At 29.6% G+C, this 18,143-nt stretch overlaps 1 protein-coding gene across 1 annotated transcript; it reads left to right on the top strand.

Moving 5' to 3' along the window:
* The first annotated feature begins 8,371 nt into the window (after positions 1–8,371).
* LOC123903736 (phosphoenolpyruvate carboxykinase (ATP) 1-like) lies at positions 8,372–16,485 on the top strand. Its single transcript, XM_045953314.1, has 13 exons — positions 8,372–8,791; positions 9,338–9,607; positions 11,339–11,511; positions 11,718–11,871; positions 12,001–12,085; positions 13,413–13,513; positions 13,745–14,043; positions 14,217–14,390; positions 14,511–14,576; positions 15,205–15,383; positions 15,586–15,755; positions 15,845–16,013; positions 16,108–16,485. Exons 2-13 carry the CDS (start codon positions 9,360–9,362, stop codon positions 16,252–16,254), a joined length of 1,965 nt encoding a protein of 654 aa, XP_045809270.1. The 5' UTR covers positions 8,372–8,791; positions 9,338–9,359; the 3' UTR covers positions 16,255–16,485.
* The last annotated feature ends 1,658 nt before the right edge of the window (positions 16,486–18,143 follow it).

Here is an 18,143-nt window from a genome sequence, read left to right as displayed (position 1 = left end):
AGCATGAACAGGTCCGCCCATAGTTCTTGACAGTGACATTGTCTCCATATCCAAAATTGTAGAAAAATGATATTCGAACGTCAAAAATTTGATGCCAAATTTATTGTCGAGTGTTTTTATCATGTATCTTAAAATGTGTGAAATATATAAACAATAAGAAAGAGTATATATATATTAGTATCAAGTAAAACATGCCTCAAATTTTTTTTATTTTTTTTACCAAACCTCAAAATATATATTGGACTCTGGATTCATCAATCCATAATATGTCACGAGAATGGTGAAAATGAAAGGAAACAAAGAAAATAAACGTGAGAGTCACAACTCACGACGCAGCCTCTACCACATATCCCCTCCCCCAGTTTTCAACTCGATCAATCCATTACTATTAATGCAACCTTGTTGATTTACTAAATCTCCACTTTCTTAGTTACTTTTTATATACTTTTTTCAGTATATATAACATCATCAGAGCCATTAATCCAATTTTAGTGTGCATTCACGTGAAATATGTCATGTCTGCTTCCAAAAATTAGTACCACTAATCATCCAACTAACCTCATTTACAGCTGTGATCCAATCCAAACATGAGTGTCAACATTAAGAAAAGTTTTTTTTTTTTCTCTTTCTTTTTTAACGAAACGTAGTAGGGTGATCGTATCCGAACTAATTCAAAAGTAAAATCGCAAACCGAACCAAACCGAAAAAACCGCATTTGGTTTGGATGTATTTGGATGACTTTCTTATTGAATCGCAAAACCGCAAACCGCAAAAACCGCGGATACCGCAATAACCACATTAAGTTACTATTATATATTTGGCTAAATTGCAGTTTTGGTCCGTCACGTTTTCTAATTGTGCGATTTTGGTCCCCCTAGTTTCAAACGAGCGGTTTTGGTCCCTCACGTTTCTTAATTGTTTGATTTTGGTCCCCTAATTTCAAATGAGCAATTTTTGTCCTCTACATTTGCCTCCTTTTACATTTTTTGGTCCTGATAACTATTTTGACAAAAAAACTGTTGATTCTAGTCCTGATAGATGATCTTACGCTGTATACCATAAAATCCTGAAAGTTTAAAAAACAGAAATAATAATTTAATCATCTCTTCTATGGCCCTGATAGATGATCCTGCACTGTTTACCATAAAATCCTTGTAAAATTGATTGAGAAGAATATGAGAGTGAACTAATTAATCTCTTACTAGAGTGTATATATGAGTCTAAGAATGAACTACCCTATTTGAACAACAGAGGTTTAAATCAAAATAAGTACCTCAACAATAAGCAATTGTGTATGACTATAAGATGTATGAATAATACCTCAACAATGCAAAAATCATACTAGACGTGTGACTGGTAATATCATTGATGGACTCTAAGTCTTCTCAATAGCGAACTACTATTCCACCGTCTGAATCACCAAATACCAACCATTGAGATTCCACGAGTGTGATAATCCATAGCAGTTACAGGCAAGACTCACCAACATGTTGGATGAAGGTAATCATGGTTTTGGGTATCGGAGTTGAGAATTGCAGACCCAATCAATGCAAAAGAGGGCAAATGTGAGGGACTAAAATCGCTCGTTTGAAACTAGGGGGACCAAAATCGCACAATTATGAAACGTGGGGGACCAAAATCGCTCGTTTCAAACTACGGGGACCAAAATCGCAAAATTAGGAAACGTGGGGGACCAAAACTGCAATTTAGCCTATATATTTATATTTCAATATCCGTAAAAAAATATATTTATATTCCAATATACATGCGCAATTACCAATTTAGTCGACCAAATTAATGAAACTTCAAGTTGTTTTCATTTTTTGTACTGAAATTTTATTTTGGTGTTGTAATGTTATTTTAAATAAACAAATTTTATTGGTACTATTATGTTATTTTGGAAATTCAAGTTTTTTTTTATATTTTAAAAAATTGTAAGTTACTATAATGTTATTTTGGATAAACAATTTTTGTTGATACTACAATGTTATTTTGTAACTTCAGTTTTATTTTTTTTATATTTAAAATTGTTTAGTACAAATGTTATGTCGTAAACCGCACCAACCGAACCGATTCAAACCGCTTTGGTTTGAATGACTTTTTAAAAATCAACCGAACCAAACCAAGCCGTATGCATTTTTATCTCGCGATTAGGATGACTTTTATGCTCAAAACCGAACCAAGTCGCACCGCAATCACCCACCCACGTAGTAATAACATGATAGAAATAAATGAAAGCAAAATATGTTTTATCAGGGAGAAAGGAAAATAACTGTTGAACTATGTGATAAATATAAATGGTTATAAAAATATTTTAAATTAATATTTTTCTTTCAATTAAGATAATGAGAGTGATTTTACGTAATTGAAAATGAATGTCCAAACTTGAACGATATGAGCTTGTCGATCGAGGTAGATGTGGAGATATTATCTATAAATATTTTGACATTCAAATTAGTAAAAGAATGAAGAATGAGAGATTTTTGTGATTAAAATTGTGTATCTTGCAACATACGTAGTTGATGGTCGTTTTTAAAAGCACTGAGAAGGAGCCTTAAAGGATTGGACCTTTGTACAACGGACTTTGAGATATATGGTGAATTGAACATTTGGCCAATCCAAATTATGAGAGAGAAATTAAAATGATAAATCTGATCTTAATATCTTATATATTTGAAATACTACTTAAAATAACATATAAAAAATAATATAAATTTATAAGACATTACTATAAGCTCGTGGAAAAATAAAAGTTAGCAAACAATCACAAAGGAACTTATACAATATAAGATATTCACTCTAACCTATTCAGTAAATATGGATAGGAATAGATATCCATAGTTGGGATTTGGATATACGGTTGACATACTAGGTGTAAGTACAAACAAAGTACAAAACTTTTTTTATGAAGAAAATAGTATACAAAGTACAAACATAGTCAATGCTAATAAAACTACTAACCATGCCACCGCTTAATCAATTGAAATTTGAAAACCATTTATTGTTATTGAAATTTGAAAACCATTTAAAGAGTCGTGTTATTTTAAGGGTCTTGTTAAGATATACCAAAATAGAAATTCAACATTTAATAATACAAAAAATTTAATGCTTCAAAAGTCAAAATGCACAAATTAACATTTAATAATTTCTATTTTGGCTTCCTTAACATGTGTCTTAAGGGCACAAGTTAACATTCTCCTTATTTTAATATACAATATTAAAAAAAAGTATTTTAATATACAAATTTTACATTAAATAATGTGAAGAATTTAATGTACAAATTTTAACAAATAATTTTTATATGCTTTATTAATATGTGCCCTAATTAAAGACACATGTTTACCTTCTCTTTATTTAAAAGCTATTTTCATCTTTCTTGAAATGTTTTCAAAAAATTGACGCTGCACCACAAAAAAATCTTTTTTTTACAAAAATATTTTTTGCAATTGTTTCTTTTTGAGAAGAATCAACCATATAATTTGCAAGTGTTATGCTTGGAAACCAAGCCCTATATCTCAGAAGTCTTCTTTTTCTTTTGTCACAATTGTTAATCATCATTTCAGTAAGATTTACCCCTTTCTATTTGAGTGTTAAACTCTTGAACATTGTCATTTTGTGAAATTAAATCTTATTTGTGTCTTGAAAACCTCAAAACTTTTGTTTCATTCATCAAGTCTCTATTGTGCCATTGTTAGTCAATCCCTAATTGAGATATTTTCCCTTTCGTTATTTGTGACTCATTTTTAAATAATACTTTCACAAAGTTAAGGAAGATTGGAGAATAATTTGAAGACATGTGAAATTTAATGATCCATCATTCATGTGTGGAGCAAGTCCTGAAAAATTATTCTTCAATCTTCCTTAACTTTGTGACTTTAGGTAAAAAAAAAGAAGAGAAAGTATAAAATTATAAATAAATTTTAGAGAAAAAATAAAAGGAGAGAGATAGAGACAAAATCACATGACTTTCTCTAAAAAAAAGTTAGAGAATATTGATCCGTCAAGTCCTACCGAAAGCAATATTACTCGTCCTATTTTCTTTTGAACGTTTGGACTGAGTAGTAATTTGAGCTTAATAAGGGGAGAATGATATACTGTAAAAAAAAAAGGGGAGATAGAGATATAGTGATAGTGTGACATGGTAAATATTTGTCTCAATAACTATTTGGTTCAACTTCGATTTCTGATGAGTGTGTATAAAAAAAATATATGTTGGAAGAGATAAATTGTTTGGATAAATTTTAGTGACATAGGGCCTGTTTGGTAAGACCACCGAACTGACTTATAACTTATGTCTTTTAATTTAGCTTATAATAAGCTAAAAGACATGTCCGGTAACAGTCCTTTTAACTTGAGCTTATAACTTAATTTACTGACTTATAGTTTGTTTTTTAGACGCTATTTCAAGTAGATTATGAGCTTATAACTTACCGCTTATTATCTTTTCTTCCATTTGTACCTTTATTATTTTATCTAAAATCTGATAAAAAGGATTAACTTGTGTATGTTTTGATAGATAATTGATCTAAATGAGACATAAAGATGTGTTACAAATAAATAAGATAAATTATTTTTAGTGTAATTTTTCTTGTAAATTATTATCTTGGTTAAGAATGTCCATTTTTATCTTTTTTCATTTATTAGATAGTTTAAACGCTAATTTTACCAAACACTTCAATTAGCTTATTAGTTATAATATCAGTCATCAGCCATAAGCTATAAGCTATCAGTTAAAAGACCCAAATATTTACCATTTATACCACATGTTGTTAGTAAAATCCAACCTTTTTAGAAGCCTTAGTAGTGTAACATATGCAACCTTAATGACTTATTGAGAAAAAATTGGAGAGGATCAAAATAAGTCTATAGCGTGCAATGAAGAATTTCGATCCTCTCCAATTTTTTTTCTCATGTTGTCTCTCGTTTTCTTAGGGGGGTGTATTGGATTGGGATTTCATGAGACAATTTTGGCAAAAAAAGTCTTGATGATTTTATGAGATTTTGTTGGACTATATTAATTTTGTGAGATTTTAAAGACTTTTTTACAGAGACTTTTTTACAATCAAGATTTTTAACACATGATTTGAATGGATTTTGAGAGATTTTTTTCAAAAAACTTTTTACAATCAAGATTTCATAATACTTTATATATTAAGAAACTTTTGTATATTAGGCAAATTTTAAAAGAATCAATAAATTTTAATAAAAGAAATTATATTTTTTTGGGAATCCAAATTTTTAAACAAAAAAAAAGCCTTACATTTTTTTCACGTATATGTTTCTAATCACAAATAAAAACCATTATCACCATTGATGGGAAAAGAAGCAGATGAAGGTAACGAAAAAAAATTTGCCGTAAAAAGTTGTATTGAATCAAAAGTTTGTAAAAAAGATGTAGAATTTGTTAAAATATTTTTTTGCAAAAAAACATATTTGATAGAAGAAGAAGAAGAAGAAGAAGAAGAAGAACTGATATAATGATGATGAAAGTAAAAAATCTTGGAGAGTTTGAAAAAGTCTCAAGTCTTTTGGTGAGATTCTTGAACAAGTGAACAAAGAAAAGAAGAAGGAGTGCAGTGATGATGAACTATGAAAAAATAAAGAAAAAAAAATTTGATACAGTGATGATGAAAATAAAAAGTCTTGGAGATTTCAAAAAAGTCTCAAGGCTTTTGGTGAGATTGTTGAAAAAGTCTATCAAGTGTATTTTCAACTAAAAAGTCTTTCAAAATCCATTCCATAGAAGAATCCATCAAAATCGGTAGACTTTTGAATACCAGTAGACATTTTAAAAGTAGTACCAAATCTCAATTGAATACCAACGGATTTTATTGCCCTGAAAAAAAAATCATGTTTGTCTTAGGGGGGTGTATTGGATTGGGATTTCATGAGACAATTTTGGCAAAAAAAGGCTTGATGATTTTATGAGATTTTGTTGGACTATATTGATTTTGTGAGATTTTAAAGACTTTTTTACAGAGACTTTTTTACAATCAAGATTTTTAAAACATGATTTGAATGGATTTTGAGAGATTTTTTTCAAAAAACTTTTTACAATCAAGATTTCATAATACTTTATATATTAAGAAACTTTTGTATATTAGGCAAATTTTAAAAGAATCAATAAATTTTAATAAAAGAAATTATATTTTTTTGGGAATCCAAATTTTTAAACAAAAAAAAAGCCTTACATTTTTTTCACGTATATGTTTCTAATCACAAATAAAAACCATTATCACCATTGATGGGAAAAGAAGCAGATGAAGGTAACGAAAAAAAATTGGCGTAAAAAGTTGTATTGAATCAAAAGTTTGTAAAAAAGATGTAGAATTTGTTAAAATATTTTTTTGCAAAGAAGAAGAAGAAGAAGAAGAAGAAGAAGAAGAAGAAGAACTGATATAATGATGATGAAAGTAAAAAATCTTGGAGAGTTTGAAAAAGTCTCAAGTCTTTTGGTGAGATTCTTGAACAAGTGAACAAAGAAAAGAAGAAGGAGTGCAGTGATGATGAACTATGAAAAAATAAAGAAAAAAAAATTTGATACAGTGATGGTGAAAATAAAAAGTCTTGGAGATTTCAAAAAAGTCTCAAGGCTTTTGGTGAGATTGTTGAAAAAGTCTATCAAGTGTATTTTCAACTAAAAAGTCTCTCAAAATCATTCCATAGAAGAATCCATCAAAATCGGTAGACTTTTGAATACCAGTAGACATTTTAAAAGTAGTACCAAATCTCAATTGAATACCAACGGATTTTATTGCCCTGAAAAAAAAATCATGTTTGTCTTAATTGAATACCACAAGATTTATTTAACTTTTGTAAAAGTCTTGATTGAATACCTCAAGATTTTTTTGTCATAAAAAAGTCTTTTAAAATCCCATGAAATCTCAATCCAATACACCCTCCTTAATTGAATACCACAAGATTTATTTAACTTTTGTAAAAGTCTTGATTGAATACCTCAAGATTTTTTTGTCATAAAAAAGTCTTTTAAAATCTCATGAAATCTCAATCCAATACACCCTCCTTAATTCAGTGGTTGGTAAATCACAAAAAGCAAAAAAACAATTAAGATGGGAGAGAAAAAAAAAGAATGAATGATTAAGATTAGTTTCTTTTGGTTCTTGTACTTTGACTCTTTTGTAATCTTTCTTAGTCTTTTTTGACATGTTTTGTGCTGAGAAGACTATTTTGTTTATATATATATATATATATATATATATATATATATATATATATATATATATATATATATATATATCATTTTGGCTTGTTCAAAAAAAAACATGAGATAAAAAATTGGAGAGTATATATCCAAATACGACAATGAGATATCTAATTGACCGTTTCACGCATGCTAATACATAATTTTGACCATTAATATATTTAATTGTGAAATATTAAAAATTATAAAAAGTTAATATTTTGAAAATATTCATTGAAACAAATCCAACATCTTATATGTTAATATTTTTTTTAATATTAGTACAAAATATGATTAAAATAAGATATATAAATAGTGCACATCATCAAATTAAATCATTTTAAAACGAAAAGAGAATATTATTCTCACTTCAAGCGATAACCATCTCTACATTTTCAAATTATTGTCTTATAAATTAATTAATTTTTATATAAAAAAATGTTTCAATAAAATAGGTCTTAAATAATATATACTCCCTCCGTCCCAAATTATAAGGGAAAAAAACCCATTTTTTTGTCCCAAATTATAAGAGAAAAAATTATTTTCAAAAATGTTTTTTTTCTTCTTATTTTCATAAAATTAAATACAAATTAATTTCTTCTCTCTCTCATTTTCTCAATAAACAACAACCCATAAAAATTGTTTTTAAATCTTCCTATGCAACTTATTCCAAGGAAAACCCACAAAAATATACTTCAAATTATCAATGTTTTACTTTTTCTTAATAAGTGTGATTTTTTTTATTTTTCCTTATAATTTGGGACGGAGGGAGTACATCATAACATTAACATCTCATTTTTTTTGGTCAGGTCATTAACATCTCATTTATGTACTTTAAAGATGGAATTTCTAACCAATAGACTGCTTAACAAAATAAAATCATATCATAACTAATTTATTTCAATTTGTCAACTAATTTCAAAGAAAAATTCACAAGTACTTCAATTTTTAAAACAAAAAAAAGTTTATAGATGTTGAGTATTTAAAGTCCTTTAAGGTATTATTCATTTAATGTTTTAGATAAGTACGGAGTATAAGAAATATTGATCCGTAGTTATTGACAAAGTTTCCAAGTGTTAATAAACAAATAAAGAATTTTAGTCAAAAATTAACAAATAAAGAAAGAATTTTTTTATATAGTAACATGAGTATTTAAAAAATAAATACATTGTAACATGAGTTGTGAATGAGTGTATGCTACGTTGGTTGGATAAGAGAAACAGAGGATTAAGTCTCCTTTCGTTAATTCACATTCATAGTTCATCCATAACCAGCTGCCCTTTTCCGATTCCCGAATAATATTGAGTCCAGTCTTGACCGCTGAGTGGGAGAGGAGAGGGATAGATAGGATTTAACTATGGTTAACCCTTAACCTTAACCACGGTTAATTATTTAACTATAGTTAAGTTGAGGCTATTACTACACCCTATAAAAAGGACATTACATACTTGCAAATTCCCATCATCCATTTGTTTGTTTTTCCCATTACATCATTAATACACCAACGTTGAATTTTTGATATTTTTCTTTGTTTCTCTTTAGCCTTTTCATTTTCCAGATTTCCTCTGCATCAATCTTGCTACAATTCTGGTCCGTTCTGTTTTTTTGTACAATGTTGTTGTCTTTGTAATTAAGGTTACATATTCTTATATTGTTTACATTTGATGTGGTTATTATTAATCACTAATCAATTCTGTTAAACAATTTGATAAAATCAAAATATTGAATGTAATCACGGTGTCATTGCCGCGTCTATAGTCGAATACTGAATACTAAACACACATTTTCAATCTAAAGTGTCAGTTTTATACGTAGCTACCTACGTAATGAACTTTTTGTGTGCATGTTAGTCTTATCTCGATAGTTCCATTCGACAAAGTGCGTGTTTGATATAATGATAAAATTATCAAAATTATGGTTGCTTGTTTGTCAAATCAAGGTGAATCATAACTCACCGTTATTTTGACAAATTCATCAACATATCAAACATGCATAAAATCACGATGATTTTACAGAAGCTATATTATACTCTAGTGTTCGAACAAAAGTTACAGTGTCACCATGATTTTGTTAAACTTACGTGACATTAGAAATGTATTAATGATCTTCTTTATTATACTTATATTGTTTTTGCAGAGAAAAAGATTGAATTAAGAAAATGGCAGAAAACGGTAACGGGAATGTTGCAACTGAGAATGGGAACGGACTTGGAAAAATTCAAACGAAACATCATAACGGGATTTGTCACGATGATAGTGGTCCAACTGTGAAAGCATCAACAATAGATGAACTTCATTCATTGCAGAAGAAGAAATCAGCACCAACAACACCTAATTCTGGAATTACAACTCCATTTACAAATCTCACTGATGAAGAACGCCAGAAAATGCAGCTTCAATCTATTAGGTATACTATTCTTGTCACATTTTTTTAATTAATCAAAAATTAAATTAGTTCAATATTTGTCACATTTTTTAATTAATCAAAAAATAAATTAGAACAATATTTGTCACATTTTTATTACTACAAAACAAATGTTTAGATATCCATAAAAAACGGGTAGTACCTGGTGATGGTAAAGTGTGGTAAAGCGGTGAGGTAGTTAGATTTTATTAAATTTTGTGCCATTATTTATTTCACTTTTATGTGTATGCAAGAAAAAGTTTACACGTTTATAGAAATATTTTAAATTTTTGTGAATGTAAGAAAAAGTTTACACGTTTTAGTCAAAGTCTCAAAGAACGAGCAAAAATTATATTATCATATTTATAGAAATATTTTAAAAAGTCATAATATTATATTGTAAAAAAATTAAATTTAATACCAATTTTTTTTTGGCACTAAAATATTAGTACTTTTTATGTAATATCTTTATTTATTTTTAATGGCACACGATATGTTTTGAAAATTTTTATTAATATATTTTGGATTTTTTTAAATGTTAACAAGTTTTTTTTACCTAAAAAAGCTAACAAGTGTAATCTTAATTCATGTTAAAATATGGATAAAAAAATATAATGTTAAAATTAACACTGTGAATCGATTATAAATAGTTTAAAATAATCAATAATATCAATAATTGACTCATTTGATAAAAAAAAAGTTAACTCATATATCGTAAGAATTTAAGTTCAATACATACCATTGTGTGAGTCTGTTAATTCGTATACGGTAAAGATGTAAGTTCAACTCATACTGCTATGGCTGGTGAGTTCCGCAGCTCAAATTACCTAAACTTTTTCCATCCAAAATTAATTTTTTTGACTTAAAAAACAAAATTATTTATGTGCAACTCACTAAATTTTATTTTTTATTAGAAAAAAAAATGTCAATATATGATGAGCGGAAAATCCGTTTAGGCAATCTAAAGTTATTGGAGCAAAAAGGGGGGTTTGTGGGTCCATTTTTTTTTTTTTATAACTTGGTTCCCAGGGAAAGAGATTTTAGTAGTCTAGAGTTCAACCGCGAGATAAGTAAAGTCTAATCAATAAATTGTTCTATCCAAGGATCGAACTCAGATTCTCCCAAAATCCGTTTTTTTTTTTTTTTGTGAAACTTATTAACAACTTGAGCACAATCACTTGGTTGGTCATTTTTATATTTAGTACATATGCATGTTTTATGTGACGCCTTTACTACGAAACTGAGATGTATCTGACGGTGCCAAATATTCTAATTCTCTCTTGTTGCTTGCGTGACACCAAATCAGCTGTCTCACAAACACGTTTTGCATATAGAATCAGTTTTTTTTTCTGCTAAAATAAAATTTAATTATTGGAAATTTGTTTTTTACACAATTATTGGTAATTTTTATTTTGTTGATTTTTTGTCTATAAGAGTTACTCTAAGAATTTTTAGCTAATTACAAATTTATCCTTAAATATAAAATTGAGTTTAAAGTTTTTACAACTTAATCCTTCGATTTTCAAGAAAAAAAAGAGCTCTCTAATAATGCAATATTACACCGGAAGTAAAACCTACTTTATATGATTCAAATATGAATTTCTCTGAATGATTTCTCTTTTACTTCAATCAATTGGTTAATCAACTTTGGACTAGATTTTTTTAAGCAACATTGGACTAAATAAATTGTGAATGAATATTATATAACTTTTTTTCTTTGTTTTGTTGAAATAGTGCATCTCTTGCGTCATTGACAAGAGAAACTGGACCAAAGGTGGTGAAGGGAGATCCAGCTAAGAGCCAAAAGGTAGCTCATGTAACTCACCACCATCATGTTGCTCCAACCATTGCTGTTAGTGACAGTGCTTTGAAATTTACACATGTTCTCTACAATCTCTCCCCAGCTGGTACTACTATACTCTCTTCATATGTTTAAATATTAAATCATTATGCATCCTATTAGTATAATTTTATTTATTTTTTAAATGTCACTTTCTTACATTATTATTTATCATAATGCATGCATAACAAATATCTAATATAATTGGTTGAGATGATTAATATGGAATTATATAATTGATTTTGTTTTTTCTTTTTATCCGATTTGGTGTAGAATTGTATGAGCAGGCGATCAAATATGAGAAAGGATCTTTCGTCACATCTAGTGGAGCACTGGCAACACTTTCAGGGGCCAAGACGGGTCGTTCTCCAAGAGACAAGCGTGTCGTTAAGGATGAAGTTACCGAAAGTGAACTTTGGTGGGGAAAGTAAGTAAATAATCACAAATAATTAATTATTATTTTTGATTTGATAGTTCTATCTCTATCTTTCAATTTTATTAGATCTTATTCCTATTTGATGCTATGATAATATTGTGCACATATTCTAATTTGTAGGGGTTCTCCTAACATTGAGATGGATGAGCAGACTTTCTTGGTGAATAGAGAAAGAGCAGTTGATTACTTGAATTCTTTGGACAAGGTGATAATTTTCTCTTATTTTCTTTTATTTTTCGATAAAAAAATGTGATTATAATAATCTATACCTACATATAAAAAATATAAAATTATTTGTAAATAATCGAATAAAATGTTGTAATTTTTATTAAAAAAACAAAAACTAATTGATTGTTTGTTTGCATGCTAGTATAATAATATAATAAAATTTATTGAAAAAAGTGATAATATAACATCACTTTCACACAAAAAGGGTGATAACATTTTTAAATAATGTATCTCATTAATTTCATGGGTCTTAAGATAGTGACTTAGATATGGTGCCATTGTTGTCATTTTGTACAAGTGGGTTTTGCTTGTAACACGACACTATCTTCAAATCTTCATGATGTATTGATGTTGAAATGTCAATTGCTTGCAAATGGATTAAGTTTTCTGTGGTGCTTTGAATTTTAGTATAGATATGGAGATATTTTTTTGTCACCTTTTTGCATATTGCTAAGTGATACAAGATTGTGTCCATTCCATTCGTTAAGAAAATCATCACATAGCCTCAGAATTCATGCAGAGGGAATAAGTATATATGCTTTTAATTTCCTTTCACAGTATAGAGCACCATGCCTCTATGGTGTGCTAAAGTTATGTCCCTTTGTGTGTGGTTGTGATGACTAAGGAATTGATTACCTCCATTAGAAAATCATCTAGTTGTTCCTTAATTTGTCTTAATCCTCGGATTCTAAGAGAAAGAGGGCTCTGATAATTTAGAGTTTGGTCGAAAATAAACAAAGTTCGAATTTGGGTTATCTGATTCCTTAATCTAAGTTAAGATAGTGACGTAGAAATGGTCCCTATGATTTTGTTTCTATTATATGTATTTCCTCTTATTTCAATTAAAAAATTAATTATTCAATGAATGGTAAATATTGTTATCTTTTTTATTTTCTTGAAACATTGTTGAAGGATATATGCTGTTGCTACAAAGAGACTGAGTAGTTTTGTTCCTTTTTATAATTAAGGGTGACTACATGCTGAGTTGGATTAATATAGTTTTGGATAAGAAAAAAATTTATTAAACTTATTTGGGTTGAGGCTTTATTTTGTTGTCATTTATTTATTAATTCAAACTAATTCATTCCAATTGGACAAGTTTGAGAGGTCAAGTTGATTTTTTTCACAAATATAGTGGCATAGGTCAGACAATACAGACTAGTGCATTCCTTGAAATTTTGCTTGATACAAGAATGTTTCAAATATTTACATAAAAACGAAAGTGACTTATGCGAATGCACGATTATTTTACTAGTAAGAGTAATTAATAAATAATAACAATTTTGGTGACTAATTAATTGTAGGTGTTTGTGAATGACCAATTCTTGAATTGGGATCCAGAGAACAGAATCAAAGTCAGAATTGTCTCAGCTAGAGCATACCATTCATTGTTCATGCACAACATGTAAGTAAAAATTAAAGAATACTTTACAAAATTGGCAACACTAGTTGTTTGGTTTTCATCTCTTGTTCCTTCAAGCCGGAAAAAGGTAGGTATATAAGCTCCGCCAGATAAGTACATTATATCGTTGAAAGCCTTATAATAATTTTAAATAAAATGATATATAAAATCATCACTGTAATAATGCAAGACATCCCAACTATGTAAAATGGTCGATAACTGGGTTGGTTACAGGTGTATCCGACCCAGTCCTGAAGAGCTGGAGAATTTTGGTACTCCGGACTTCACTATATACAATGCCGGAAAGTTTCCATGTAACCGTTTCACTCACTACATGACATCTTCCACTAGCATTGATCTTAATCTTGCTAGAAGGGAAATGGTTATCCTCGGCACACAATACGCCGGGGAAATGAAGAAAGGTCTTTTCAGTGTCATGCATTATCTCATGCCTAAGCGCCAAATTCTCTCCTTACACTCTGGTTCCAATATGGGCAAAGATGGTGATGTTGCTCTCTTCTTTGGACTCTCAGGTATAGTACTTAGTGTGGCTACCACCCCCAACCGGCCGTGCGCCTCCCGATATATTCCCTTCCTTGTCCTACACTCCACTAGTTATATACTTAGCCATCAATATTAGTTATGGCTTTTGTTCTCGTTTTCCATAAATTCTAATGGATATTTTTATTTATTTTGTTCAAAATAGGTACCGGAAAGACTACTCTTTCAACTGATCATAATAGGTATTTGATCGGAGATGATGAACATTGTTGGAGTGAGAACGGTGTCTCCAACATCGAAGGTGGCTGTTATGCAAAATGCATTGATCTCTCCCACGAGAAAGAGCCTGATATCTGGAATGCAATTAGGTTTGGCACAGGTATATGCTTATTTTTGACTAATTAATTTAACACATTTCGTGGCGCAATCAATATCGTAGTTGCATTTTTTTTTAAACATTGAAATATATTTTTAATTTTTCTTTCTTTTGCATTTCCAGTGTTGGAAAACGTGGTGTTTGATGAGCATACTAGAGAAGTTGATTACACTGACAAATCAGTTACAGGTAAACAATGATTTTTTAATTATGACTAAGATTAGTATTTGGATTTTGTTAATTATATTTTTTAATGGTTGACTTCATCAATTTGTTTGTGTAATGACTAAGATGGTTACATTTAAAATCATTTTTCAATAGTAAACAACATAAAGAGGACTAAGTTGTTACTTGTTACTTTGTGTTGACAATTAAGAGTTGACTTCGTACATCCTTACAACATGTACTTCATAAGTTACAACTTACAAGTAATCTATATATATTATTCTAAAAGGTCACTTTGTATTTAAATGTAAATTTTAAAAATTAAAATATAAAAATATGAACCTCCTGTTATTCAGCACAAGGGATAAGGATGACATTAAATAAAGACACAAACGTTTTGATTTATAAGATAAACAAGTCAAACCTCTACTTGCCAGCTGCATAATTTTTTATTGAATTTGTAAAGTTGTAAATTATAATCATCCATTATAAGAAATCTTTGTAGGACTGACACTTCTGATTAAAAGCGTGTAAGGTTGACACAAAACCCACACATATAATCAATAATGTGTTTAGTGTCTGTGTCAGTGTTTCATAGCAAGGAATCTCTGCTAATAGTTACATACTTACATATGGTAATTTTTTATTGCAGAAAATACTCGCGCAGCCTATCCTATTGAGTACATTCCAAATGCAAAGTTACCATGTGTTGGACCTCATCCAAAGAATGTTATTCTTTTGGCATGTGATGCATTTGGTGTGCTACCACCTGTGAGTAAACTAAGCTTGGCGCAGACCATGTACCATTTCATCAGTGGATATACTGCTTTGGTAAAATTTCATACTATTGAATTTAAATTTGTCACAGTCACAAATTCACGCAATCAACACATTAGTGATCGCTGAATTGAGATCAGACAATGCAGAAAACGTTCGATCTTGATCCAACTGTCATTGGTGTGCTGACTTTGTGAAATGTTGCTTCAATTGTATAATTCTAACCATTTTTTTTAATAAATGAAAAAAAATGTAGGTGGCTGGTACTGAGGATGGTATTAAGGAGCCACAAGCAACATTTTCAGCTTGTTTTGGTGCAGCATTTATAATGTTGCACCCTACAAAATATGCTGCAATGCTTGCTGAAAAGATGGAGACTCATGGTGCAACAGGGTGGCTAGTTAACACTGGTTGGTCTGGTGGCAGGTATAGAATTTATCCGTAAATACTATTATCGTGTGATTGTGTCATAGAAAATCTAAAATATTGTTATTTTCTGTGTTAAATTGATGCAGCTATGGTACCGGAAATCGTATCAAACTAAACTATACTAGAAAAATTATTGATGCTATTCACAATGGAAGCCTCTTAAAGGCAGAATACAAGAAGAGTGAAATTTTTGGCCTGGAGACTCCAACTGAAGTGGAGGGTGTACCTTCAGAAATTCTTGATCCTGTGAATGCGGTAAGTTATCATATAGTCGATCAATATACTTTTAATAAAACACAGTTCGTTAACAAACGAGATATTAATAATCGGTGTTTTTCATGGATTGCAGTGGTCGGACAAAGATTCCTACAATGAGACATTGTTGAAGCTGGCTGGATTGTTCAAGAAGAATTTTGAAACCTTCACCAACTACAAAATTGGAACGGGTAATGACAACCTCACCGAAGAGATTCTCGCTGCTGGTCCAAACTTTTGAAGCAATGTTGTATTGTGTGTTTGTTCAAAAAAAATGTTGTGTTGTGTGTGGGATAGGGCTTGTTAGGCTGGTAGAATAAATGTGGCCTTAGAATAATATTGGTTGGGGGTGAGATTGATATTTCAAGTTATTATTTGTGTAATAATTTTGTCATATGTGCCGGTCTTTATATTTTTTGTCTCACATTTTTATGTCCTTATAATGAAAATGTCATCTCCTTGATTTTTTTAACTTTCTTTTATCAACAATTTGCTACTTTAAATCGTCTCGAATTCCTGAGTTTTAACACTGATTGATACAATTCTTAACCACTCGAATATCAAATTACTAGAATCCTTTCATTTAGGAACAAGAAGGCTAGTTAAGACGAAAAAATTTCGCAATGTCAAAGATCATGATCTAACTATAACCACTATCACAATTTAAAATTTAGGTCTGCACCATACCTTTCTCTGCATGATAACATTTGTTTTTGTTCTACTTTCTCAACCAAAAAATCATAGGCACATGCTTAATCTAAATTTAACACAACTCAATTATTTTATCCTTTGTAAACAAAATATTATAGAACTTTTTTAAAAAACAAAAAATATTAGAGAGAGCACCTAATTTTTTGAACAAGAGAAAGAGCACCTAGTTGTTTTTGTTAGAGATGTATATGAAATTTTTTGCTTAAAATTTAGGGTCATGCTACTTGAAATAGTAATTAAGTCTTGGTTAAAACAATATTTGACTTGTAAAGTTATAAAATACACAAGTTTCTATACAAAATTACTATCTTTGCACACAAACAAGTACTTTAAGGGCACATGTTACCTTTTCACTAAAACTTATAATTGATATTTGTGGGGCTCATCTAACTATTTGAATGACATGAAACATGTTACTGCTTTTCCTTAAATGAATCAAGCCAGATAAAAATCCAGCACAAAGAGTAAAGAGTTATAGGGTGATTGAGGTTCATCTTGTGTCTTTCATCTTAAAAATAACCAATTCAGTTTTTGAAGTATCACTTTGCCTTTCATTTAGTACCTAGAGTATATTTTTCATAATAGTATCTAAAGTATATAGATATAATAAATAATATTTCTTTTTTAGCAAATTATTTGTAAAAAAAAATACATCTCTATCTACATCAATATAGATTAGAAAAGAACAAGTATAATGCATTCTATTCCCGGATTAATTCTCAATTCTCAAGCCATTTATCTCACGTAGGTTTGAGCATCTTGGATAATCCAAAATATCCGTCCATAACCAATCCACAACAATTTGTTATAATCAGACCTTTTTTTTTTTTGAAAACTTGGTATCCGGCCTTAGGACCGACTAATCCAAGGAGACCAATCCCACCGCCCACTTGCAGAACCCCATTTAAAGCCAGAGTTTTTTTTTCCTCTGTATGGACTTAGCCAACCGAAATTGACATCAGGGGGAATCGAACCTGAGACCTTGAGAGGAAGATATTCCAATGACCCAAGCCAGCACCACTAGATCAACCCCAAGTGAGTTATGTTATAATCAGACATTAAAACTAAATATCACAACCAGTTTGGTTTTCACAAAACCGGTTATGTCCATAACCACTTTTATAACCAATTTTTGATTTAATAATTTTTTTTTCACAACTGGTTTTATCAATAATTCCACAATCCTAATATATTCCTTTGCACACCCCAATTTTTATACTTCATCAATATCCCATTATAAATAATATAGTGGTTTATCAATAATGCAAAATACCAACAACTTGAAAATGTTTAATATAATATCATATTTCCATAAACATATCTTGACAGAAGTCAGTAATTTTGGGCAAAAGCTCTGCAAAATATTATTTGTACTGCATTTAAAAGTATTATATATCATTATGTTGTAATTGCAATAGC

This window comes from Trifolium pratense, linkage group LG2 (genome assembly GCF_020283565.1).
Source record: "Trifolium pratense cultivar HEN17-A07 linkage group LG2, ARS_RC_1.1, whole genome shotgun sequence".
In the NCBI taxonomy this organism is placed as follows: domain Eukaryota; kingdom Viridiplantae; phylum Streptophyta; class Magnoliopsida; order Fabales; family Fabaceae; genus Trifolium; species Trifolium pratense.
This window is presented reverse-complemented; position numbering and strand designations above follow the sequence as displayed.

Excerpts from the sequence above, each read along its gene's own strand:
- LOC123903736 (XM_045953314.1), top strand. The coding sequence starts at position 9,360 with ATGGCAGAAAACGGTAACGGGAATGTTGCAACTGAGAATGGGAACGGA. Across the intron at positions 9,608-11,338 it reads ATGCAGCTTCAATCTATTAG|TGCATCTCTTGCGTCATTGA; the intron begins GTATACTATTCT and ends TTGTTGAAATAG. Across the intron at positions 15,384-15,585 it reads TCAGTGGATATACTGCTTTG|GTGGCTGGTACTGAGGATGG; the intron begins GTAAAATTTCAT and ends AAAAAAATGTAG.